Here is a 27,802-nt window from a genome sequence, read left to right on the forward strand (position 1 = left end):
ATCAGAGCCCTCATACATGGCTGGTAGAATGTAAAATGGTGCAGTTGCTGTGGAAAACAGTATGACTATTCCTCAAGAAATGACATGTGGAATTACCATATGATCCAGCAACTCCACTCCCAGATGTATAACCAAAAGAACTGAAACAAACAAAAATATACACAAATGTTCATAGTAGCATTATCCGTTATAACCAGGAACTGGAAACAAATGTCTATCAACTAATCAGTGGATAAACAAAAAGGTGGTGTATATATAATTGAACATTATTTAGCCATAAGAAGGAATAAAGTACTGAAACATGCTACAACATAGATGAACCTTGAAACTATTATGCTGAAGTGAAAAAAGCCAGTCAAAAGGCCACATATTATATGATTCCATTTATATGAAACATCCAGGAGAGGTAAAGTCATAGAGGTGGAAAGGAGGTTGATGGCTGTCAGGGTCTCAGAGGAGACAGTGGGTTGTGACGGCCGATGGGTATGGCATTTCTTTCTGGGGTGATCAAAATACTCTTGAATTAGACCGAGTGATGGTTGTACAACTTGTGAACATGCTTTTAAAAAAAAACCCACTTAATTATATAAAAGAGAGATTCATGGTATGTGAATTATGTCTCATTTGTTTAAAGGAGGAAGAATTATATGAAGATATTCTCGTAAAAGTTAACTCTCCTGGAAGAATAACGAGGAAACTGCCAACAGTAAAGGGATCAGGAGTGGGAAGAGGGCAAGGATGGGAGGGACCGTATTTGTACATCAAATGTCATAGGAATGCATTACATTTTTCAAGAATTAAATAAATATAATAAAATAAAAGGGGTCTGGCTATGGCTAAGGGGAGGAGGCAGGACTGAAGAAGTCTTTTATTAGGAAGGAGAGGCTGGGCCATGTCTGGAGGCAGAAAGAGAGAAGCCTGTGTTTCACAGGACAGAGGATGGTTGATGAAGCACTGGGGCCAGATCAATGGCACAGAGAGGGGCAAGGGGTGGGCACTTCCCCCACCCCCAGCTCCTGCCCTGAAGACCCTGGGGAGGAGGTGAGGTGGGCAAAGATACAGAAGTAGGGGTGAGGGGAAAGGGGGGCCTTATTTCATGCCCAATGATGTTTATTGGCTCCGTGGAGGAAGAGACCAGGTGACTGGGCCTGGAGAGAGGAGAAGGGGGTGCATGGACGGGAAGAGGGGGCCTGAGAATCGAGCGCAAGGTTAGGAAGGGCCCCCTCATGGAATCCCAAAAGGAACCAGTGACGCAGGAAAGGGCTGCTGAGTAATTCTGAGGTTGGAACTGCACCTCGGTGATTTTCACAGCCACTCACTCCACGGAGCCTGAGTAAGGCTCTTTGTGTGCCGGGGACACTGTGCTATTGATGGCGGGCAGCTATCGGCTGTGGCCAGGCAGGGGTCAGCCCACCTGGGAGTCTGCCTTATACTCCAAGCATGGCCGAGCAGGGTGGGGCAAGTGGGCCTGGCTGGGGTTTGGGAGAAGCTGGGGGGCGGGGAGTGCCAGCCCTAGAAGAGGGGCATAGGGTCGAGGGTGCTCTGGGGGTGACCCTTGGGCTGGGGAGTCACTCCATCTCTGGGGTGGGGAAAACTGAACCGGGTCAGGCCAGGAGAAGAGGGGCTGACAGTGTCATGGCCTTTAGTTCTCCCTGTCAACCGCACATTTTCCAACAACTATTCACAACCGAGTGGGAAACCCTCACTGCATTTCCAGCCAACTAGCTGCTGTCTGCTGTTGGCGCCTAGGGCTCTGCTGACATTGAAGATGCCATCGTTACTGGCTTTCGCAGCCACCTCGGAGGAACGCAGCCCTGTTGTGAAGGCGTCTGTGTGCCCTCAGCCCTCCTCTGGGTGGGTAACCATCTCTAAATCCAGCCTGCAGACCTGCCAGGGTTCCCAGGGCCCCGCGCCCCTCACCTGTGCTTGCCCTGCCCTCTTTAGCAGTCACCGCACCCCCATGGCTCATGCTGAGTCCAGTCTTTTTGTCTGACCTGGGTTTTTTTTTCCCATCAAGGGTCCTTGAGCCAGATTCTTCAATACAGCCAGCCCAGGCAGACCTGTCGTGCATTAACTTTCTGACTTGTTCCTAAGGATTTCATGAGGTATGTGAACACAGGTCCTAAGTGAGCTCCATTCATTTCTTTGACAAATTGAGGATCTTGTTTCTCTGTGCTGGGGAATGGAGGACCACAGTCAGGTGACCTCCCTTCCCTGCCCTGGAAATTCAGAACCTTGGGGAAGTCAGGTCAGACCAGCTGGTTACTGTGGGGTGTTGGGAACCAAGGGTTTGGGCATCTTGGAGGCAGCCATGTCCATCTAGGTGGTCAGGGAAGGCTGCCTGGAGGAGGTAGCCTTTTTTTTCCTCTCTTGCTCCAGGTTTATGCATGTATTTATGACTGTCTTGTGGTTCTTGTATAAAGAAATTAAAATGATTTTCTAAAATATGAGAAGTAATTTAATACCAAGAAAAGAGGAAGGTTTGTGATTTTTATTTACCAGATGGGGGGCAGAGAAGTTTACTCTTACGCTGAATGACCCATTTCCCGTGATTGTTGGGCAGATCGACCATTTGCTGGGGGCACGCGCCCCGCCTCTTTGTGAGCTTTGGCGGCTTCCACTCAGGAGGCTGTCTTCAGCTTTGGAAGAGGAGCTGAAATGCGGTCTGATCTGACAGCCACACACAGGGGGCCACAAGGTGTGGGTCGCTGTGAACACTTAGGAACCGCAGGTGGCTCAGCCTGGCCGGAAGGCAGGGTGTCTGGCAGGGAGTGGCTGGAGGCAGGCCAGGCCTCCAGTGCTAAATTAGGGAGTTTGAACTTTATCTCAAAGGCTCCTGGGAGCTACTGAAGCATTTAAGCTGGAGCAGGACAGGGCGAGCAGGTGGAGGAGGGCTGGAGACTAGGACTGGGGGCCAGGCGGGAGGGTGTCCAGTGAGCAAGGTGAGAAGCTGTGACCTCTGAACCAGGCAGGGTAGAGACACGGAGCATCAGGGGCTGATACAAGGGACACTCAGGAGGCACACCCCTCAGCCAGGGGATAAGACTGAGCGGGAGGTGGGTGGGCAGCAGCCCTGAGGGTCTGGCTCAGGCCCGGGGTAGGGGGAGCAGTCTGAGGAACACGACTTTCATATCCTTGTGCCAAGGATCTTGGGAGTCACACAGTCCCTCCAGCACAAGCCCCGGCAGCAGGAGTAGGAGTCAGGCAAGCCTCCTCCAGGTGACAATGACTCTGGCGCATCTCCACCCACTTGTCCATCTCACAGCTCTCCTCCAGAGGTTCTCAGAAACCAGCTCAGGTCCCACATTGGGAACTTGGATTCTGGCTGCACAGGCATCCCGTGAGCACCCATCCCAGTCACCGCACAGACACCACGTCACCAGGAGGATAAGTGTGGGGCTCTTTTTGGGGTCTGTGACCCTTTGTCTGGAATCCGCCTTTTCCAAACTGGCCATCTGTCTGGAGCCTGTCTCCTGGTACAGTTCTTGTTTCCTGACATTTCTCAAAGAGCAGCCCTGGAGCCCCCCAACTCCCACCCAAGTCGATTCCCCTTTTGGTTGGTGAATTTTCTGGGTCTGACTGTTCTCCCTAGAAGGGTGTTCCTCCCTCTTCTGAGCATCAGTGAGGGTGAGCTGCTGGGACGGGGCTGGTAAAGGGGGCTGAAGGGGATGTGGAGATCTGACTCAGGCCCTCCCCCTCAGGCAGCCGCACTTTTAGTCGCGGGGTTGTGAAGAAAACCGTATTTGTAAGACAGAAAAAACATTTTTGGCTTAGTACACTGTATCATATTGCATTATTATCTATCTGCTGGCATTTCTGTCTCTTTCTAGAATGTTTTCCTCCTAGGCCACAAACACAAGTGTATGGGTGTACACACACACACACACACACGCGTTTCTGCTTAACTGATGCTCTGGATTAAGTGTGACTACTCATCATTATTAGGTCATTCATCTTGACTGGGCTGACCAAAGCGATCAGAGAGATCAAGGGAAACTTCTTAACGAGGTTAGGAGAGAAGGAGCCAAGAGCCCAGCCTGGAAGAGAACAGGTGTCTTTGGGGTGCTGGTCACCTGGGGAGCAGCCTGCCGGGCTCCCCAAGGCCCTCAGGAGGGTCTCATTTCTCAGCCAACCCACACACACTCTGCTGGACCCATGCCATTTGTCTGCCCACATGACATAAATGCAAAGACGTCTTTTCCCGGATGGGCACGCGGGTCCCCTCCGGGCTGCGGCCCCTGCTGTGCTCCCGGCTGCCTGGAGCAGGTTCCTCAGACTCCCATGTCACAACTCACTGGCCTGCAGGGCCTCTCTGCCTCTCCCTCTAGGCTGAGGACTAACCACATTCGACACCTTTTCCTCTTGGAGGGCAGGGGCCCAGGAGCTGAGGCAACGCCCAGCACAGACCAGTCTCTGAACGGCTGGGCTGGGTGAAGCAGCTCGGGCGAGAGAGAGAGAGACGCAGAGAGCCGTCCCAAAGGTCACCACCCCACCCAGGCCAGGGCACCTGCCGCAGCCCAGGCAGGCGGGCTGTGGTTTCTGCGGCCGCGGGGCTCGCCGGGAAGCATAGAGCGGGTTATGTCGCCACCTATCGCCTGGTTTACTCAGCAAAAGTCAGCCAGGGCTTCGGGCCTTGTCTCTAGCGAAAAGCCCCCAGATCCTGTTCAGAAGATGGCAACCAGCCTGTGGGCGTGGGGAGCAGGGAGAGGTCCCTGAGCATCTCGCGGGACGGGCCGCCCTCTGAGTTAGGAGCACTCCAGCTCGGCCCTCACCGCATGCGTGACCCAGGCCCAGACCTTCCTCCCTGGGCTGAGGCCACGGCTCTGAATGAGACGGTAAGTTGGCGGGTGGGGAGAGCAAGGCTCACAGAGGAGGACTGAGCACTGGGGCTGGGTGGGGACGGCCAAGCCCTTTGGGAGCCGGAGGTCCATCCAAACCAGCCCCGCTGCCCCATGATGGGGAGAGGCGGCCCTGACTCGGGAGAGCCCTGGGGCAGTGTCACAGTCCCTCGAGGCCAGTCTGTTCCTTTCTGGTCAGGGCAGGGCCACTGCTCACCTCCCAGGCTTGCACCAAGAATGAGCGGCAGTGATGCTGTGAGGGCCCCGGGCAGACCCTCAAGGGGCAGCGGTCACCACCCAGCACCACACTGTCCAAGACACCACGGGGAGGCTGGCTTTGTAACACCTCAACACACACACATTTTTGCAAGACACGCAGCCCACAACAGTGCGGGAGGACTGGCTGGCTCCCAGGTTTCCAATTAACTGTCTTGAAACAGCTCCCCACGGAAGGGAGCAGATTTCAAGGGAACCCCAATGCCAATGCCCAAGCATTTACCCTTAGGTCAAAAAGAACTGCTGTGGCTCCAGAAAATGAACCCAACTCCCACTCTCGCTTATCCAACTGGTCTCAGTGAATAGCTGTCCCTCTGCCCTATCTACTGACTTCATAAGTTTAGCTGAACTCAACACAATTTACACTGGATCTTGCAAAGACAAGGAAGTGTTTTATTTACTTACAACAAAAACATCTGTAACATAATTCTCTCTTTTTCAAAACTGAGAGCCCTACAAAATACACAAAGCAATCCCTATTTGTATTCACCCAGGGACACTAGCAGCAGGAAGGGGGCTGGGACTGGAGAAAAGCCAAGGACTAATTCTATTTGAAAAAACAAGCAATTGCCTTAAAAAATAGCATTCTCCTACTTGTCAGTAGCTACCCTTTCACCTCCTCTGCATGAAAACGAGAAACAGAAAGCAGCAGCTGTGAAAACACTTCAGCAGCATCAGTCGCAGACGGGGCCGTGCCCGTGGCCTTGGGCTGCAGACACTCAGCCCCTCTTCCAAGCAGGTCAGGCACAGTCTGCGCTGAGGAGATTCTTCTGGAAAGCGCTCTGCCCACCTCCCATAACGATGGAGAACTCTGGGCAGCCTCGCTTCTCTCGCTTGTCATTAGCTGCGAAATCTAGGAAATCAAACACAGCAGTTAGGAACAGAGTGGGACTCAGCCATCCCAGAGGGCGCCAGAGCCACTTTGGGTCTGAGTCCAGGCGGGAACCAGGGACAGACAGATGCCCCTAGGGGGCAAGGGCTCTAAGGGGTGGGTCCTGGGAAATGGTGACCGGTTAATACGGTGGCTTTGAAACTTTAAGAACACCATCTCAGAAAATCAGAACAGAAGGACCCCTGACACCATCCAGTTCAACTTCATTGTTCAGATGAAGCCTCCAAATAGATGACTAACTCCTGAGTGTGGGCAGAGCGCTCATCAGTCCATCGCAACTGTTCCACAAGGGCTATACGTCCTCAAACACTTGAGGGTGTCAAAAGCACTCCCAAAGGGCCAAACGTACAAGCGGCTGCTTTCAGGGGGACACATGAAACCCCTGGGACACACACTGGGCAGCACTGACCACTAGGGATGTAGCCAGACAAGACGTCCGGACAGGCCTCACCGGGACAGCTCCACGGGACAGCTGGCTTCCCCACAGAGGCCGGGAACACGGCGCTGACGGCAGGGACCCAGTGTGGTAGTTTATCCAGAGCCAGGAGATCCACGTGGACTCCCGGTGCCACCATTCCCGCTCTGTGATCCTGGGCCAGTCCTACCTCCTTCCTCAGCTATCAAACATTCCTACAGGATATACTTCACTCAGCGGTCACAAGACCAGCATGACCGCGACTGGAGGTGGGAACGCCACGAAAGCCAGTAGGACAAGCACTGAGGGCTCTGCAGTCACCGCCTCCCCAGCTGGGCCCAGGGCCACGGGAAATGCCGGGACACGGGCGTGGGCGCGGGCCGACACGCCGGCCCACCCGGGGCCCCGGTGCATGGGCGTGTCCCGGGCTGGGGGCGGGGGGGTCGCAGTTAAGAACACATCCTTCATTGCTGTCTCGCTGAGCAGCAGCTTCTGAGTTGGGGGAGAGCGGCCTGCACTGGCCCCTCACCCCGAGCCCTGGGCAGAGCAGGTGGGCCAGCGCAGGGAGGAGAGGCGGCCAGCGCTTTCTCAGGGCGTCCGTCTCGCTGCTCACCTCAATCTACCACGAGGCGTGCTCTTCTGCGCCTCTAAGTGCTGCGGCACTCTGCTGACTAAGCCTGCTTGGCTGCCCTTTATAGCACATTACAGAAAAACATGGCACCAGGGAAATGCAACTGACAAACCTCCTGGGACGTTCTTTAGTGGGATAAAGAGATAAACCAACACACATAACTGCTGTGAAGAAAAATCAGCAGGCTATAGGGACACAGAAGGACGTCAGTTGTAATTTAACATAAAGTAAGTGAAAAGACCTCTCCAAGGAGGCGACATTAAGTAGACTGAGCTCTGAATAGTCAGAAGGGCTTTCCAGCTTGGAGGAATGTCAGTGCAAAGGCCCAGAGTCAAGAACACATCTGGAGAGTGTGAGAGGTGCCAGGAGGTCAGTGTGGGCAAAGTGGAGTGAGCACACGGAAGCCAGCCAGCAAGGGGCCTGTCACGCGCGCCACAGAGGCACTGAAAGGACTTCGGGTTTACTCTGTTCAGTGGAAGTCACTGGAGCTTCTGAACAGAGAACTGACTCTTTAAAAAGGATGAGTCTGCCTGCTCTGTGGAAGAGACTGCGGGGCTTAAGTACCACGGCAGGAAGAGCAGCCCCTTCGCCTGTGCCAGCGCTCATCAAGCAGCCCAAGGAAAACCGAGGACTCCTGTTAACCCATGAGGAGCAATGCAGTTTCTTTTTGCCTCCAATTCTCCTACTCAGCTTACAAGTCTTTCATTACAGAATGTCCCATGACTGCGTCTGCTTAGGGAAGGAATGTGCTCTTTTGTGTTAAAGGCGCTCAGTCCTCTCGCAAAGCAACCAGCTAACAATGCACAATATTTCTATCCCTACCGCAAAGATTCAACATTATAAACCATAATAATAGGTCAAAGGTTAAAAGGAAAAAAAAGCTTATCTTTGTGACAGGAAGGCATTTGATAACAATCGTTCCTGATAGAAACTTGAGTATAAAAACATTTCCTTAGCATGACAGAAAGTAGGCTGCATCCTCACTGAAAGCCTGGATCACGCTGAGCAATACAGCAGCAGCGGGTCCACCCACTGTGGTCACAAAGACACGGTGCTGGGCCGCCATCACCGTCTAGCACTCTTCGGGAAGTACTCAGCCCACAGGGGGAGACGGGCTCTGAGTAAGAAAAGAGAAGGTGGGAAGCAGAGGACAAGGTTACCATTACTTGAATGTGACGATCATATGCCTAGAGTATCCAGGGAAGCAACTGACATGTTACTATCAAAAAAAAAAAACAAACCCCAAAACCTGAAAAACTTGGAAAGGTGTTTGGTTATAGGGAAACAAACAGGCAATTTATAGAAAGGACACATGAACATCTGAAAAGATGCTTGATCAGGGACCTGTCAATACTAATAACAAGATCTCATTTTGGATGCACCAAACTGGAAAAGATTAAGACATCTAACAATACTAATGATGGCAAAGCTAAATAATGGAATCTCAACAGCACCAAAGGGGATATAAGCTGGTACAGACACTTGAGAGGTCACTTTAGTGACTCCTGGATCAGTTGAAGTTACATGTGTACCACCCAGTAACATGACATTTTAACAAATATCATAGAAAATTCAGCTGAGGGGATAACCATGTCATCTGTCTGTCTACCTATTCATCCACCTATCAATCACTGTTAAGAATATGATGATTCCCTCGTAGGATGGAACGCCACTGAGTTGTTTTCTTAAAATGAGGCAGCTCTTTGTATGCTAACCTAGGAAACACCCAAACTGCATTATGGTACGAAATGTATAATTCTATTTGTGTGGAAGATTACACAGACACCCACAATCCTGAATATTCACAAAAATGCTTTGAGAAGGACACATAAGAAACGTCAGTGGTTACCTCTAGAAAATAGGTTTGGGTACAGGAACCTTTTATTCTCCACCTTCTGGGTTAAAACCATAAGCACGTAGCATTTTTATAATTTAAATTAAAATACTGACAAAAAGTTACAGGGCAGGGGGTGGTAGAAGAAACAGAACGGCAGAATGCTGATAACCACACTGTCATGCTATTCCTTCTAAATCTGAATAGGTTTGAAAATATCCATAATAAAAAGTTTAATCATCATCAATGAAAACAAAAACTCAATCCAGTCTGTGTCCCACACACTGACTGTAGAAATAAGCCCTGTATTCAATATTCACGCAGCACAAACATGTGCGCCCGAGGATGCAGATGGGCAAGGAGAATGTCCAAGATCAGACACTGGAGTTTGTGAAGTTCAGTCAACAGAATTTTCAATTTGAAACTAATAAAAAGGGACACTTTAGCATGAACAAAAATGCATCAAAATGGAGGAGTTCACATTTCATTTTGAAAATCCAATACTCATTGCATACTAAGGTGCAAAAGGCAGAGAGAAAGCCGTCATGTACCCAGGGCTCAAGGAAAGATCAGCCAGGAGACCTACAAAGACAGAAGTCATCAGACTTGGGCAGGGAACAAAGACAAAGGTCCAGCAGGGCAGACTCCAGCTGAATATATTAATACTAAACAAGCTGCTTCTGAGAAGAGTGAACCCCAGGCCTGGGGAAAAGGCACAGTCACTGTGAAATAGAAACTCCAGCAACGATATGATCAGTGTCCACAGTAGCTGCACAGAATAGTGGGCAGTAATCAGAGAAGGGTGTGAGAACGTAACCGAGAAGACAGGGAAGTGATGTAATCCTGGGACCTGGAGCCGGAGCCTGCGGAGCCCGGGGTGTCTCTGTCTGAAACCCTAGGGTAAAGGGCTGAGGGCCAGGTGGATAAAAGGAGTTCCCACGGCATCGTGGACCAGCCCTGCCCATCCATAGCCCTGGTCTACAGCTCGTGAGCCACAGTGAGCGGGCAGACGTGAACAGTGTCTGTGAGAAACCTCTAGAACAGTGGATCTTCACCTCGTGTGGGTCATACAGCCTTTGAAAAACTGGTGAAAGCTGTGGATCCCTCTTCAAGTCCCAGATAACACACAAAAAGGTGAAGATTCCTAGACCCTCCCTGAAGTCACTTAACTAGTTCTCTAACTCACAATGCATCACTCAATCGGAATAACCTAGTCTGGGTATCTCAAACATCCGACTGAGGGAGAAGAATTTTACAAGAAGCCCGAGCCCCCTCCCGTACTCCACGATGTGATGTTCGCCCACCCCTCCAGTTGGCCATGCCCTCTGGCCTCCTCGGTCCTCCCTGCTGCCCCCTCCCCACTGCCGTGCAAAGCCAGCCCTCACTGCTGGGCCCACCGTCATCTGCCCGTCCCCACCTCGGCCCTGGCCGCTGGTGGCCTGCTGCGCATGGACTCCTCCTGCTGTAGTCCCCTCGGCGTCCCTGGTGCACACCCCCACCCCAACTACTTCTACTTCTCAGCGCTGGCCTGAGGCAGGCTTCCTGCTGGGAACACGTATCGCGCTCTCTGCGTGGTCCCCCGAAGCCCACCCTTGCTAGGTGTAAGCTGAACCCAAGAGCACCCGGGCCTCTGCCCTGACCTGGGGGTGGCCCCGGACTCAGCACACTTCCTCCGATGACACCTGTCAGCGCTCACGGCCATCAGCTGCCACTGCACGGAGGGGAAGACAGCAGAATATATGACAAACAGGGGTCAGAAGTGCCACCAACGGCCACCCTTGTTTCAAAACAAGGTTTGGATTATTCACTGCATTCGCTTCTTTCCTCTTCTCATCAGGATGTCTTGAGAAAGCCGTCTACCTTACTGTGCTCCACAGGCCGGCTGATCCACATCACCTGGAAGTTCGTTAGAAACAGCAAGTCTGGGGCCCCAGCCAAGCTGCTGAACCCAAGTCCCTGGGGAGGGGCCCCACCAGCCAGGTTTCGAGGAGGCTGAGCCAGCAATACTGGCTTGCTCCCTGCCTTGCACTTCCTGCTCTCGGTACGCCCGGGGGTAGGCACGTGGTCTTGCCTGCATTCCCACCACTCCACACTGACGGATGCACGACTGAATTATTTCTCAGTCCTCGTCCTTTGTGTTGGTGGGCGTGACACTGCTGGTCACTACTCTATGAAATTCACCTCCTAGAGGGTTTCTTTTGTCTTCTTTTTGTTTCTACCTTTCCCGGTGTCAGAGACCCCGCTGTGAAGCTGACAGCAGCTGTCCCGTCTCTCTGTGCAGGACACACAACTACTCAGGGGCTCGTTTGTGGCTCCCTGAAGCCCACCAGAGCCTTCCCAGCTAAATCTCCCACTCGTCCCCCAGGCTCCCAGCCTGTCCTCTCAGTTCCTGCTCCCAGGGTCTATCCTCTCTACCTCCTCCTGGGTGACTTCCTGCTAATTCTTTACTACTGATGCTCACTTCTTTCACTATGTGCCTGTATCCTTATTTATCTAAGTCAGGGCCTGGGTTACACAGGCCTGGAAACACGGCTTATTCATAATTAGGTAATTACGAATCCAAGAAATTAAAAACAGACTGAGCCAACATCTGACGGGAATGGAGGTGCAGAGAGATCTTAAAGATCTGATCGCTGCTTCGTACAGATGGGAAGACTGCAGGCCAGAGGGGTTCGGTGACTTGGCTGATGTCGCAGAAAGCAAGCTAAGCCTGAGAATCCAGATTTCCCATTTTTCAGCCCCCTACGGAAAGGTAAGGGCACTTCAATAATCATTGATTTGAAGATTAGAAAAAGGAACCTAGTTTATCTCCTGAATTTAATTAACTAGCCTTTGTTGATACCTCACTCACTAAGAGTCCAGAAGTAAACCTCAGTTGGCAGTGGGTTCGGGGCCTGTCATGGCTGTCAGGACTCTTGAGGGTTCCTTGGAAAGCAAGAAGATCAAACTAGTCAATCTTAAAGGAAATCAACCCTGAACACTCTTTGAAAGAACTGATGCTAAAGCTCCAATACTTTGGCTACCTGATGAGAACAACCGACTCACTGGAAAAGACCCTGATGTTGGGAAAGTCTGAAGGCAGAAGAAGAAGGCGACAGAGGATGAGATGTTTGGATGGCATCACTGACTTGATGGACATGAATGAACTTGGGCAAACTCTGAGAGACACAGAAGCCTGCCGTGGGCAGTCCATGTGGTCACGAAGAGTCGGATATGACTTGGCAACTGAACAGCAACAACAGCTGCCAAAGGGGCTGAGAAGAGAGGTGAAGGGGCCGAAGAAACTACCAGCGGAAACTTTTCCCAGGAAGGGGTACGTCAAAAGGTGCCAACCCAAGGGGACTATTTATAGTCACACAACAAAGGGATGGCGTCAGAGACATCTCCTGAGCTGGAGGAAAAGGCATTTCACAGATTTCCTAAAGATCAAGAGACTAACAGTCTGCCTGGAAAACGGCATGACCCTCATCCAACAAGAGGATGGATGCCCAGTTACTCCCAGGAAAACACACCTCCGCTGGGAGGAGTAAAAGAAGTGGGGATGCAGGAAAAGTCAGTCAGAACTGACAACACATAAAATCACAAAAATACACTGAAGCAAGTTACTATTTATTCAGGACTCAGATGCGTCTAATTGGAGGCATGAAATACCTTTATAGACTCTACAGTGGATTTGAGTTTCTCCTTAATCCCTTTGGGAAGAACAGGATCAAGCAGATTCTCATCTGAATCTGGTCACACACTGTGAGGGATGATGACCTCCTCCTAGGGTTTCCTGGCAACTGACGAGTGCAGGCCGGACACAGGAAGGCTGTTTTGGAACAAGGGAGCCCCTGACCCCAGAGGACCCCCGAGCCTCGGCACCGAGCTCTGCGGCGCCTGTAGTTCCAGGGCTCACTCTGGCGGACACTCTGAACCAGGGCTAAAGGAGCCCTAGAACCTCAACCACAGGAGCTTATTACTAGCCTTTATTTCTACCCGAGCCTCTCGGGAGCTGCTGACTTTCCAGAAAACATTTTCAAAAAAATCTGTTAAGATGCTCTTTCCCTGAGGCTGGCCAAGCAACATGGCTCAATCTTAATTCTGCAGCACAAAGGCTTCAGCTTCTGTTAAGTATGGAGAGCAGAGCAAAGGGAGGAAATTCCTAAACACCTAAGAAAGAAATAAAAAAAATCCCTGAGCAATCAGTGATAACACCCCAGCTGGAGAAAGAAGCTAAATGTATTCAAAGCCTCAGACAGCATCTGTGGGTTTACATTTCAAATCAAATGAAAATGGTCACAGTTGTTTACACACACACAAAGACTTTCACAGGGAAAGGGTCTGATTCTCTGAGCTTTATTCCTCTCCCTGATCTGTAAAATAGAGATAATTTCTCCCTCAAAAAATGTTGGGAAGATTAAATGGGCTTATGGACATTACAAAGCACTGTGGACACAGACTGACGCTCAGACTCCAAGAGGAGCTACCAGCAAGCCCGTCACACCCTGAGCGCTCCTGCTCCCTCACGACAGACCTCTGCTTACTCCCACAGGCCAAGTGTGAGCACAGGGTGGATTCCAGAGACCACACAGAAAGCAGCCAGACACGGAAACGTATAAATACTCAAAACAGCCAGAAGAAAATACGTGAACTTACATAACAGACATTTAGTAAACAGCCATCACATGAAGAGGGGTTCCTACAAATCAATAAAGAAAACACCCAAGAGTGAGCAAAGGACATCAACAGGAAATATGCACAAAGAATATACAGGCCAATAAATATGCCAAGAAGGTGTTCAACCTCACTAAAAATTGAGGATATGCAGATTAAAATAATACAGAATTTATAAGCTAGTGTAGGAGTTGGAGCAAAGCTCCTCCCTGTGGTATTTAAGGATCTCAAAGCATTTTGGTTGGCACCCATCTATTCAGCCTTAAATTAAGAAGGATGAGTTGAGAAGACCTGCCCAGGTAAACAGAGCCCCTGGTCAAATTTTCTTACTGTTTCATTCTTAAATGTGAATAACCAGCCAAGACACACCAACCATTTGTGGAAAGTCTGCAACATGGAAAAGAGAAAAGTGAAAGCAAATGAGCAGACAAATATGCATTTCAGAGAATGAAAGAAAATTTTGCAAGAGTGGCCCTTATCTTTTAGAGATACACAGGGAAATCCTTGTGGATGAAACGACATGATAACCGGGATTCCACACCCTCCAAACCTGGCCAGAGTCCTGCTTCGGGATTTTTCAAGCTGGAGCTGCACCGGCTCAGGAAGAGGAAGGAGGTGAGGGTTGGGATACCCCTCTATAATAGAAACGCTGTGGAAATGGACGCCGGGGCCTTCCTCAGGGCAGAAGTGCAGCGAGGAAGGACTGACTCCCCAAGAACCTCCGTCTCTGCCTAACGAGTTCTGAGTGTTCAGCGTCTCCCCAAATCCTGTAAGCTCCCCCCAGGATCCCCTCAGCAAACCTCTTCTGCAGTCACCACTGTTAAGGATGGGTTTCTGCCACTGGCAAGAACATGAGTCCTGAGGGCCAATACGGGAGTCAGCCAGGAAGGCAAGGATTCAAAGAGGTGAGGCTGCTGTTTTGGCTATTTCATACTTGATCCCTCCAACCTTTACTGAGCGCCAATCACACGCTAGGCATGGTTCCAGATGCTAGAAAATACACAGGTGAAAGAGACATGGCCTACTGATCTCAAAAAACTAAGTCTACTATCACCAGAGTCTTAGAGAATATAACTGAGGGGACTCTTGTTCCACCAGAAGTTAACTAACATCTCAGAAGACAACATGGAGGTAAGTCAGTAGCTTCTAACAGCCTGGAAGACAAATGCACATTTTAAATGATCCTAGTTAGTTAAAACTAGGTTGGTGACATATTCTATTGATAAAAATCTAGACATCTGAAGTGACTAGGCAAAAGTACAATACAATACAAAAAAGGGGAGCCGAGAAACCATGAATAACACAAAAGTTAAAACGCGTTACAACCTCAATGGCAGTGGGAATCTGCTGGTGATAAGACAAACTTGAGACTTAGGGACACCCCAGAAGCCATCTCAGAATCGGCCGCTAAAAAATGTCTCCCAGACGCAAAGAGGTGGGAGGTGAGGACAACAGAGGAAACTTGTCCTGTTGGGTTTCCAAGGCTTTGTTTCTAGGACAGACCTGGGAAGAATAGGATCTTCATTAAGCAGAAGGACCTGCCAGCTCATGGTCCAAAATGTCATGGTAAAAAGCTACTGGGATTCCATTTCTGCCATACACAGATGGTCATCGAAGGAGAAGAGTCCTCTGGCTCACATCTCCGCTCAGAAGACCTGCAAATACACCAGTGTCCCCACAAGGCCTGAGGCCAGGGTCACAGGGTCATGGTCAGCAGTGACAGTGACGCTGACGTGTGACACCGACTGCCTGTTTCTGATGCAGCAGAGACAAGAGCGTACAGATCACTCGTGAGAAAACTCTGGACTGAATGGGCCTTTTCACTGCCTTCTTCTCAGGCCTCTTTTGTAGAGAGACGGAGCAGGAAACAAAGAAGAGATTTATCACCATGAGCCCGTCCAGCAGCTGTTTTCTTGTTGTCTCTTGTTTGACTTCTCTCAAGAGAGCAGAGCTAACTACTCAAGCCAAGCAGGTGTTTAAGGCAGGTGATTTTGTTTCCATTAATTTTCTGAAGTAACAGTAAACCAGACAAGAGAGTTACGTCATGCAGTCCTGGAGAAACCAGAACCCGGTGTGTAACCCCCGGTGGGGTGCAATTGCTGCAGGACCGGGCATCCGCCCCCTGCTGCCCCAGCACCTTCCATCTCTAGTTCTCGGAATAAGTGGAACCTTAGCGGTCACCAACCGCCCCCACCCTCGACATCTGGATCAATCATCATTAACAATGTGTTCAAATGGAAGGTGAGGTTGGAGGCTTTCAGGTTTGGGGGGAAAACCAGATTAAGAAAAGCATCAACTTCACTGCCCAGATAAACCATCACATTAATAACTACAAGGATAGCCTCACTACTGTGAGGGAGGTGAATAAAAGCCATGAAACATTTCTGCTTTCGTGTTTAGGCTTCAATTCAGTCTCTCAGTCTTATCCGGCTCTTTGTGACCCCATGAACTGCAGCACGCCAGGCCTCCCTGTCCATCACCAACTCCCAGAGTTTACTCAAACTCATGTCCATCGAGTTGGTGATGCCATCCAACCATCTCATCCTCTGTCGTCCCCTTCTCCTCCTGCCTTCAATCTTTCCCAGAATCAGGGTCCTTCCCAATGAGTCAGCTCTTCGAATTAGGTGGCCAAAGTATTGGAGTTTTAGCTTCAATCAGTCCTTCCAATGAATATTCAGGACTGATCTCCTTTAGGATGGACTAGTTGGATGTTTAAACTTAAGGCTAAACCAACTCAAACCTACAAATCTAGCCCGAGCCTTGGACGGCCCTTCAGGCTTCCGTGCCCCTCCCTGAGGCGGCCCACAGCACGGGCCTGCCTCTGCACCACAGTGACCCACGGCTCCGGGGAGGAGGGCTCCTCTCCTCCCAGTGGGCAGCACTTGTCACTTGGGGACCAAGAAGAACGGCCCACCTTCTCACCTAGACAGCAGATGGCCCCCAGCTTACGACGATCTGACTCACATCTTCTCTACTGTATGATGGTGTAAATTCGATACTCATTCAGCAGTGATGTTTATACATGAAAGTCTGAATCCAGATCTTTTCCTGGCCTGGCAGCATGCTGCCCCATGGGCTCTCACGATGTAGGGCAGTGAGCCAGAGCTCCCGTCGGTCCCGTGATCATGAGGGTGAACAACCGATAGCCTGACAGCATTCTGAACCCGGACAACCATTCTGGCTTGCTGTCGGTACAGTGTTCAATAAATTACCTGAGCCAGTCAATGCTTTATTATAAAACAGGTTTTCTGGATTGATTTGGCCCAACTGTAGCCTAATGTCAGTGTTCTGACAGTGATTAAGACTGGCAAGGCTGGGGCTTGCTTCCCTGATGGTCCAGGCGTAAAGAATCTGCCTGCCAATGCAGGAGACACAGGTTCAATCCCTGGTCCAGGAAGATCCCACATGCCGTGGAGCAAACAAGTGTGTGTGCCACAACTATTGAGCCAGTGCTCTCGAGCCCAGGAGCCACAGCTACTGAGCCCATGGGCTGCAACTACCAAAGATGCTCCCTGGAACCCATGCTCCGCAATGAGAAGCCCACGTACCACAACTATAGGGTAGCCCCTGCTCCCACAACTAAAGAAAAGTCCGTGCAACAATGAGGGCCCAGAACAGCCAAAAATAAATACATGAAATTATTTTTAAAAAAGAACTCATTTAAGACTGGTGAGGCTAAACCACAATCTTCTGGGAGGATGTATTAAATGCGTTTTGGAGTTAACAGTATTTTCACCTGACAATGGGTCCATCCTGAGGCTTTGTGTCTGTCAGCTTACCTTTAGTTTTCTCCTATTGTAGAGCCATTGTCACCAGGAGCAAACATCCGGTGACACATTTCTCTCTCTTTGTCCATGTAGTCCCTATAGTAGCTGCAGGGAGAAATACCCAGTAGTTAGAGAAGTGCAGTATCTATGGGAAGTGACACCTAGAGGCTAGAATTCTCCACTCAGGGTCAGAAACACCGAAACTTCAGCAGGCCTCAAACCCAATCAGGAGTGGGTGGAAGCAATGCTGGAGGAGGAGGGGACTGGGGGAGGCTCCCCAGAGGGCTGTTCAGGAAACACTTGGACAAAAAGCCCACCCTCCGCAAAGACAGCAGCCTCGAAGGTTAGGAGCTGCTGTCAGAGACGCTGTCAGCTGCGTGCAGCTGAGCAACACCTCATACTCAGAGATCTCTCATTTATCTTGAGGCTTTCCTGCTAAAGAATGGTCAGATTCCAAAATTTTTACACCTTTCTTAACAGGATGTTTATAAATACCAGAAAGGAAACTTCTGTAAGTCTTCAAGGCCTGAAATGCAAATATCTGGATCCAAGCAGGAGGTACACAGACCTTGTGCTTTTTTTTTCTTTTAATTGTCAAGAAAGCTTTAGGGCTTCCTTGATGGTCCAGTGCTTAAGAACCCGCCTTGCAATGCAGGGGACACGGATTCAATCCCTTCATGCCTCAGGGCAACTAAGCCCGTGTGCCACAGCTACTGAAGCCGGTACACCTGCAGCCTGAGCTCTGCGACAAAGAGAAGCCACTGCAAAAGAAGACCCTGAACTGCAACTAGTCCCCCTCACAGCAACGAAGACCCAGCACAACCAAAAATAAATAAATATTTTTTAAAAAAGAAAGTGTTAACTAGCAATCTGTATTAAATGTTTAAAAATGTTAACATAAGTAGAGAAACCTCACCAATAAAGAGAAACAAAAGAATACCTAAAAAAAAACAGTGGTTATAATATGAGGCGATGGAATTATGTTGAAATTTTCAAAGTTTTCTACAATGAATATGTAGCTTCCACAATCAGAAAAAGTAACATTACTGAGATACTGGTATCGGTATCACCTGGGTAACAAGAGAGGCATCCTAGGGAATGACTCAGACCTGCAAGAGCCATTTCAAATCAAACCAGCATCTTTAAGACATCTTCCTGCAGTCAGTTGAGCACAGAGGTTCTCAGCTGGCAGGGAAGAATATCTGAAGAATGCTGCCCTTTCTAAAAATCACACTGGCCACCTCTTTAGGGCGCTGCCTGGTGAGGAGGACAGGGAGGTGGGCAATGGTCCTGGTGGGCAATGGTGTGTGGTTTGGAGGTCTGTCCTACGCCCCCACCCCCTCTCCGGAGCTGCGGGTTTAGAGAGCTGTGCACTTCCTAAAGCCAGCTCTAGGGGGCGCTGCCTCCTAACACGGGCTTGGCAACATCGAACAGGCCTTTACCCAAGTGAACAGGCCAGAGCGGCAGATACACCACATATTTCTTTCTCTGTGCTCCGGCAAACAGTGGTCTCACCTGGCCAGTTTCTTCAGCTCGTTATTGATGTCGTGATTGAAGGGCTGCTCCCTCTGGGCTCGGACTAGAAAATCCCGGGCCTTCTGGTACTCAGTCATAAGGAGACAAGCCTGCCCAAAGGACAACGTGTTACAAGCACGCTTCAGGAAAGAGCACCGCGGCGGTAACACAGCTGACCGCCACTGCGGCCGTTCCTCGAGCATTCCGTCCCAGGTCCCTGCCCTCCCGCTCACCTGTCCACAGCGGAAGAGGGCCTTGGCATTCTTTCGGTCAATGATCAGAGCCTGCTCTCCGTAGCGCAGGGCCATGGCGGGGCGCTCCAGCTTCAGGTACGTAAAGGACAGATTGAGGAAAACGAGCAGCTTGGCGGTCTCCACCAAGTGCCGCTCTTCAGCGGGCGCTGCTCGCCGGTGGAGGAGCATCAAGGCCTGTGGGAAGGAAGAGACAGGTGGTCGAGAGAAGGTGGTCTTATGTACAGCAAACCCTAAGAATACACACACACACACACACACTTAGAGCTAAAAAGTGGGTTCACAAAGTTGCAAAACACAAGATCAACATATGAGTTAGCTGTATTTCTTTAACAATCCAAAAAGGAAATTAAGAAAACAACTGCATTTATAACAGCACCAAAAAGAATAAAATAAGTGGCAATAAATTTAAAGTGCAACACTTATAAACTGAAAAATATAAAACTTTCTTGAAAGAAATTAAAGATCTAAATAAATGGAAAGACAGTTCATGTTCACAGATCAAACCACCTAATTCTGTTAAGACGGCAATAGTGCCCAAATTATTCTACATTTTCAATTCAACTGCTGCCAAAATTTCAACTGCCTTTTTTGCAAAAATGGTCAAGCTGATCTGAAAATTCATATGGAAATTCACGGGATCCTAAACAGCCAAAACAACACTTAAAAAAGGCGGGGTGAAGGCAGGTGGTCAGAGAGAGAACAAAGTTGAAAGACTCACACTCTCTAATTGCAGAACTTACTACCAAAGCCAGTGTGGTACCCAAAAAGACAGACACATATCAACAGAACAGAACCAGCAAGGCAGATGGAGAGTCCAGGAACAAACCTATGTACATCTAGAATCAACTATTCACAAGGTGCCAACACCACTCAATGGAGAAAGAGTAGCCTTTCAGCAGGTGGTGCTGTGATAAATGGATGTCAACAAGCAAGAGGATGAAGCTGATTCCTACCTCAGACAACATACAATTAACTCAAAATGGACCACAGACCTAAAGCTCAGAGCTCAGCTGTAAGCAAGACTTTTAGAGGAAAACACGGGTGTAAACCTTTGCAGTCTCAGATAAATCAAAACACTGGAAGCACAAATACCTAAAGAATAAATGACCGGGACTTAATCAAAATTAAAAGCTTTTGTGCTTCAAAGGACACTGTCAAGAAAACGAAAGAACAAAATGACTGAAGGACTGATGTTTAAGAAAAATCATTATAACAAGCAGTTACTGGTTTCAGTTGACAACATATAACGGTTTACTGCTGTCATTGTCCATGCCTTCAGATAATTTATTTTGACTTTTGAGTAAAAAGACATCTTCTTCTTTTCAGGAATATACAAAATAACAACCACAGAATAGAAGAAAATATTACCAAATCACATTTGATAAGGGTTTAGTATCCAGAATTAAGAACTTTTACAACTCCACAATAAAGACAAACAAATTTAAAACGGGCAAAGGATCTGAATAAACATTTCTCCTAGGAAGATACACAAATAGCTAATAAGCATATGAAAAGACACCCAACATCATTAGTCATCAGGGAAATGCAAAATCACAATGACATACTACTTCACACCCACTAGGATGTCTGTAATTTTAAAAAACGGAAGGTAAGTGTTGGTGAGGATGTGGAGTAACTGGGAGCCTTGTATTGTTGATGGGAATGTGAAAAGTGGTAGCCACCATGGAAAACAATTTAGCAGTGCTTCAAAAAGATTCACCATATGACCCAGCAATTGCGCTCCTAGCTATGTACCCCAAGAACTGAAAACATCAGTCTACACACAAAGACTGGTGAACAAATGTTCTTAGAAACATTATTCACAGCAGCCAAAAAGTGGAAACAACCCAAACGTCCTCCAACTGATGAACACACACACAAAAGGCAGTGAGATCCCCACTACAGCCAACGGGCGCAGGCTGCCAGGCTCCTCTGTCCACGGAACTCTCCAGGCAAGAACACTGGAGTGGGAAGCCATTCCTTTCCCCAAGGAAAAGCAATTTCTGACCCAGAGATCAAACCTCGGTGTCCCACACTGAGGGCAGAGTCTTTACTATCTGAGCCCCCAGGGAAGCCCCAGTAAGATCCACACAACAGAGTATGTTATTCATCTATAAAAATGAATGAAATATAGCATGTATTAGTATACATGCTATAGCATGGATAAAACTAGAAACATTATGCTAAGTGAAAGGAGTCAGACAGAAAAGGATAAATATTGTTATTATTCCACTTACATGAGTACCCATAATAGATAAATTCATAGAGACGGAAAATAGAATAGAGGTTACCAGAAGCTGGGGGCAGGAGAAGTGGGAGTTACTGTTTACTGGATAAAGAACTTCTGTTTGAGATGATGAAAAAGTTCTGCAACAGGCAGTGGTGATGGTTGCACAACATTCTGAATGTACTTAATGCCACGGGGTTGTATACCTAAAAGTGCTTAAAATGGTAAAATTTATGTTTGGCAAATTTTACCACAGTTTAAAAAATAAGTTTTTTTAAAAGGAATAAACTGCTAATACATGCTACAACATAGATAAACTCTGAAAGCATTTTGCTTCCTGAAAGAAGCCAAACACAAAGGATCACATGCTTCATAATTCTATTTACATGTAATAGCCCAGATAAGCAAATCCATAGAAAGAGTAAAACAGGGATCATCGGAGGTCTAAGAGGGAATGGTAACTGCTCACGGGTTTCTTTCTGGGGTGATGGAATGTTCCAGAACTTGGCAGTGGTAATGGCTGCACAGCCTTGTGAATAAACTGAGGATTACTGAACTGCACACTTAGGTGTGAGTTTTATGCTGCATGAATTCTAGCTCAGCAACAGTAAACAATGAATGGTTCTGGGAGAACTGGACAGCTACAGGCAAAAGAATCAAACTGGACTACTGACTCAGACCACATGCAATTTCAAGATTTAAAACACAGGCTGTGTGCTGTGCTCAATTGTGTCTAACTCTTTGCAGCCCTATGAACTGTAGCCTGCCAGGCTCCTCTGTCCATGGAATTCTCCAGGCAAGAAGACTGGAGTGGGTTGCCATGCCCTTCTCCAGGGGATATTCCTGATCCAGGGATCGAACCCAGGTCTCCCTGCATTGCAGACAGATTCTTTTCCATCTGGGCACCAGGGAAGTCCTTAAAATGTAAGGCCTGAAACCAAAAAACTTTTAGAAGAAAACACAGACAGTATGCTCTCTGACACCCATGTTAGGAATATTTTTTTGGATATGTCTCTTCTGGCTGAGGAAACAAAAGCAAAAATAAACAAATGGAACTACATCAAATTAAAAAGCTTCTGCATAGCAGAGGAAACTAGCAACAAAAAGGAAAGGCCACCAATGAATGGGAGAAGATATCTGCAAAATAATATATCCAATAAGGGGTTATTATCCAAAATATACAAAAAACTCATACAACTTAACATAAAAAAATAAACAACTTTTTGAAAGATAGGCAGAGGATCCAAATAGACATTTTTCCAAAGAAGATATATATACAGCCAGGAAGCACATGAAAAGATGCTCAACACCACCAATCATCAAGGAAATGCAAATCAAACCACCATAAGGTATCACCTCACACCTGTCAGAATGGCTATTATCAAAAAGACAACAAACAGCCAGGAAGAATGTGGAGAAAAGAAAACCCTTGGGCACTGTTGGTAAGAATATAAACTGATGCAGCCACTGTGGAAAACAGTATGGTTACTCAAAAAATTAAACACAGAATTACTATATGATCCAGCATTCCACTCCTGGGTATTTGTCCAAAGAAAACAAACACACTAATTTGAAAAGATACATACACCCTTTGTTGACGAAGCATTATTTACAGTAGCCAGAGCCGACTCATTGGAAAAGATCCTGATGCTGGAAAAGATTGAGTGCGGGGAAGAGAAGGAGGTGACAGAGGATGAGACGGTTGGACGGCATCACCAACTCAATGGACATGAGTTTGAGCAAATTCCGGGAGTTGATGATGGACAGGGAGGCCTGGCATGCTGCAGTCCATGGGGCCTTGAGTCAGAAACCACTTAGTTACTGAACACCACCACCAAAGTGCCCAACAATAGATGAATATTTAAACATGGGGTACATATACATAATGGAATATTATTTAGCCGTAAGATAGAACAAAACCTTGCCATCTGTAACAACACGAATGGACCTAGAGGGTATTATGCTAAGAGAAAGAGTCAGAGAAAGAGAACATGTATTTCCCTCCTTTTCCAACAGAGCCTCCATTTCATTCAAAGCAGCAACGTACTAATTAAACCATACTCTCCAGCTTCCTGTCTGCATACAGCTAAGGGCAAATGGACATTCACCATGGGATATAAGAAGTCGGGGTAGGAGAAATTCTGGAAAGCTTGTAATATGAATACATACACCAGACTCTTCTTCCCTCCCTTCTTCCTGCCCAGATGACCACATGACGCTGCAGGTTGAACTACCATCTTGAGAAGGAAAAAGACAACAAAGACACGCTTAAGGGCAGCTGATCAGAGACCTCTGGAACGTACCCTGATGGCTTTGTGGAACAGCTGTTTATGCTGGCTTTGAAGTGCCTCCCTTCTTGTGAGAAAAACTACATCACTAGTTTATTTGAAAAACTTTTTCAGGATTTTGTGGTTCACAGCTGAATGCAAAGCCTGAATGTTTAGGCTCACTATGAAAATGAGACAAAAATCAGAATGCTTCTAAACTTTATCCTGTTTGCCTCTATAGCCTAGGGGGCAGAGTTGGGCACACAGAAAGTACTCATAATACTCATGAACGTGTTACAAAGCAAACAGCGGATTCCTGTCAGCAGAACCTCCACAGAAGCCAAATCACAATCAAAAGCTTGGCAAGAATGGAGTTAGATTCAGATGCATGTCCACTGTCAGAGAGACAGGAAATGAACATGGCAAATGGGGTAGAGAAGTCAGTTGGTAGAGGACCCAAAACTAGAAAGAGAATTTAAAAAAATTTTTATTGAAATACACAGTCACGTATAAAAGCAAGCATCCAGCTCGATCAACGATCACAACCTGAACACACTCATGTAAACCACATCCGTATTCAAACATCACCAGGTTCCCCTAAACCCTGCGTCCCCTCTCCCAGTTTTTAGCCCTCTGGCATGAGGATTTTTAGGTAAGATTTTTCTTAACAGTTGTAGGTGAGAAGAAGGGACAGAGATAAAGTCTCTCCCTCTTAAAGAAGGAAGTTTCCAGGGTCTAAACTTACACTATGAAGCAGTCTTACCCGTTTATATCTCGTTTTGGCATCATAGAAACGATTTTGGCGGAAAAGGTAGTTGCCAAACTCTCGTTCAGTAGCTGCCACCTTTAGGACCTTCTGAAGTGGAAACTGACCCTGTTGCTCCTAAGGATCAAAGACAAGGACGTCAGCAAGGAAACTGAAAGCCCCACCGCCACGCCAGTGTCACTACAGCCGTTAGGGCTGTTCCTCTAGACTATGACCTCTGCTGCCGTGGATGTGCCGAGCACTGGGCTAGGGGCCTGGGCAGGAGTCACCTCTGAATCCCAACAGAAGCCACAGCAGGCAGCGGTCATAACTGCTGTTTTACGGATGAGGGCCAAATGGAAGTCCACTAGTTTAGTCCTACCCAGAGATGCTCCCTAAAGAAGCAGTTCCTCACAGAATTAGAAACTGATGGAACTTGCCAAGCACAAAGGTCAGGTCTCAGGACAACCACTCATCCAGCAAGCATCTGACAGTCTTGGTCTGCCCAGAGCTCCGCTCGTCTTTCCAACCATGATGCTCTACCCTGGGTACACACCAGAATCACCAGTGGAGCCTCTTTTTAAACCGACGTCCTAGGCCCACCCCCAAAGATTCTAAATCAGCACACAAGAGAGGGGACCCAGGTTATCTGCAAGAACCTCTGTTCTGTGAAAAGATGAGAAAAAGGTAATGTCTCTCCCTTGTGGTGGTGACAGTTTAGCCAGGGAGACACCATATAGAGATGTGAACCTGGGGAGGGTATCTAAGGCCTCGTGCACAGCCAGGCTGAGACAGCAGGACAAGGCGCACACGTGACTGCTGACGACGAGAAGCCCTGTCCGTACGGGATGAGTCACGTGCGAGGCTACAGAGGAAAGGCAGCTGTAAAGTTATGTTAAGACAGAAACCATCCCTCCCAGTTTACACCCAGTGTCCTCGTATTCCATCAGTTAGTAGTCCCTTTCTCTCTCAAGGGTCAAGGTTGGACAACAAATTACATAGTCAACCTAGGTATGAGCTACCAATGCTTGACTTGCTGAAAACCAAACAAAACTGAGAAGCAAATACTGTCTTTCAGGGAGACCTAGGCAAATGGTAACAAAGGTCAGCTCAACCTGCTGGTCCATAACAAACCCCTGGCCGAGCACATGTACCCACACATCAGAGCCAGCAGCACTCAAGACAGACACACACTAGCGAGTGGTAAGATACTCCTCCCCTCCACCTCTCCACACCAGACCCTTGGCCAGACCCTGGGGCTGACGATCATCAGTGGGGTAGGATAATTACCTGAAACCCAAACCCATCTCTCTATCAAAGTGCTAACATCTGTGCTTCAGAACTTACCGCCGAGAGGGCACAAAACTTGTCCGACTCAGCAGAGTCCAGGAAGTCAAGCAACTCGATCTCAAACAAGACAGTGGTGTTTGGGGGGATCAGGGGAGGGCAGCCCAGCGTTCCGTAGGCGTAGGTGGGTTTGAACAGGAACCTGGCCAGCTCCCCTCTCCGCATGCTCAGAAGGCCCAGCTCCATGCCCCACAGTGTGATATCTGGAAGAAGTGACAAAAAACGCGGTGGAAGCTGGCCCAGCGCCCCCCAGTGCCTCCCCCTTCACATCCACATCTCTTCGAGAGGTATCCCCAAGCCTTCTGCGTTGTCGTCCCAAATCACCACCACCCCCAGACTCCTCCAGCCTCTGCAGTGTCCGGGCCTCGACATCTTTGTTCACGTAGTTCCTTCTTCCTACAATGTTGTTCTCCCACCCCCTCACGCCCAGCTTCTACTCCGAGCGAACTCTTATTCAAACTTTAGGGCTCATTTCAAATGCCCCATCTGACGTGAAGTATTCCCAGCTGAAATGAACTGTGCCTCCATTAAGCATTCCCACCAAACACTGCTTATACCTCCCCAAATTTCACCCGGATAGTTGTCTGGAGTGTGTCAATCTTTATGACACTGGCCCCAGCCTTTCTAACCATGAGTACATCCTTTCTTTTCACTCTGCCTTGTGGAATAGTCATTCAACAAACGTCTTCATAATAAACAAAGTATGTAGCACCCCTGATTACGTCACAAATGCAAAGATAACCCTGCCAGGGAAGCCAAATACCTAGGTCTCAGAAGAGAATGTGGAAGACAACATGGCTGGTTTAGCAAAACCCAGCCTCAGAAAAACCAACTCAAGTGCTCTGGACAGTGTTCCAGTCCTCAGGCACTGCCCTACATCAGTTCCCCCAAGCAACTTCTTTTTTCCCAGCTCTTTATCTGAGCTGGGGCTTCCTGGTGGCTCAGATGGCAAAGAATCTGCCTGCATTGCAGAAGACTTGGGTTCAATCCTTGGGTGGGAAAGATCCCCTGGAGAAGGGAATGGCAACCCACTCCAGTACTCTTGTCTGGAGAATTCCATGGACAGAGGAACCTGGAGGTCCAAGAAGTCACAGAGTCTGATAGGACTGAGTCCCCAACACTTTCACTTTCATCTGAACTTACCCTCTCCAAGTTTCATGAGCCGAGGAGTTTTCCTAAAGCAATTAGAATCAAAAGGCTTGTCCATGTGCTCCAGATATCCAGAATATTTCACTAGGAAAGAGGACAGACACTCATGCCTCCGTATCAAATCTCTCGGTCACACAGAAACAACATTAAGTACCTTAAACTAGGCCCCCAGCCCATGATTGGAAAAAGCTTTGCTCAACGTTTATATGCCTGCCCTTTGGCGGTGTGGTTCAAGAGCTGGGCTGGTGGGCCTCCCAGAGCCCCTGTTCATGGCCATCCACACAAAGGGGTAATGGGTTCCCTCGCTTATCCCTTGAAACCCAGCACTTGGGCATCGCCAGCCTCCCAAGGGCAGACGGCACCCGGGCCAGGCCGCCATACATACCGAGCACGGAAGCGTCCGGTGTCACCAGCTCTCCAGCTCCCTCTCGAATGACATCCTTCAGCACGCCTCGGTCCCCCGAAATGTCCAGCATCCTTTGACTTAAGCGCTGGTATGGAGACTTATGGGGGATAAAACACACCACCTCAGAGCCCTGGACGGGCACCCTGACTCTGGCGGCTCCAACCAACCCCTACTCCCCAGCGCCCGGGCCCTCACCTGGCTGGGGGAGTCGTCTCTTTGTAGGACTCCCGGGTTCCGGGCGCTGCCCCCCATTTCCCCGCCGCCTGCCCCCAGGCCCCGCCGCCCTATGCCCCACAGCGACGCGGTCGCCCTTTTATACCGGGTCTTCCGCGTCCAACCGTGGCAATCCGTTCAGGGGCCGCGAGGAGACGTTCATCGCTCAGCTCCAACCGCCGCCAACCGCCAGTGGGCGCTCGGGGAGCGCGCCAGACCACGTGTGCGGACGCCTGGGAGGTCACGTGATGGGGGCACGTGGTGGGAGTGGGGGTGGGGCACGCACAGAGCTGGATCCCGCGCTACTTGAGGCCGCGTGGGGCATGACGGGACACGTGGCGCACCACGGGACACGAGGCAGGGGCGCGGG

General features: G+C 48.9%; 1 protein-coding gene across 2 annotated transcripts; it reads right to left on the reverse strand.

Annotated features, from left to right (window-relative positions):
- Positions 1–5,486: 5,486 nt before the first annotated feature.
- On the reverse strand, positions 5,487–27,707 carry FKBP6 (FKBP prolyl isomerase family member 6 (inactive)). Of its 2 annotated transcripts, none has more exons than XM_043915004.1 (9): positions 27,539–27,707; positions 27,199–27,316; positions 26,808–26,897; positions 25,665–25,867; positions 24,336–24,455; positions 19,058–19,252; positions 18,825–18,934; positions 17,322–17,414; positions 5,487–5,967 (listed from the first exon to the last, which is right to left on the reverse strand). In XM_043915004.1, the coding sequence occupies exons 1-8, from the start codon at positions 27,593–27,595 to the stop codon at positions 17,324–17,326; spliced, it is 984 nt and encodes a 327-aa protein (XP_043770939.1). In that variant the 5' UTR covers positions 27,596–27,707; the 3' UTR covers positions 5,487–5,967; positions 17,322–17,323. The 2 variants fall into 2 exon arrangements, with proteins under 2 accessions (XP_043770939.1, XP_043770940.1); XM_043915005.1 differs by having other exon boundaries at positions 27,415–27,543.
- Between the last annotated feature and the right edge of the window lie 95 nt (positions 27,708–27,802).

Source organism: Cervus elaphus, chromosome 10, assembly GCF_910594005.1.
Source record: "Cervus elaphus chromosome 10, mCerEla1.1, whole genome shotgun sequence".
Classification (NCBI taxonomy): Eukaryota; Metazoa; Chordata; class Mammalia; order Artiodactyla; family Cervidae; genus Cervus; species Cervus elaphus.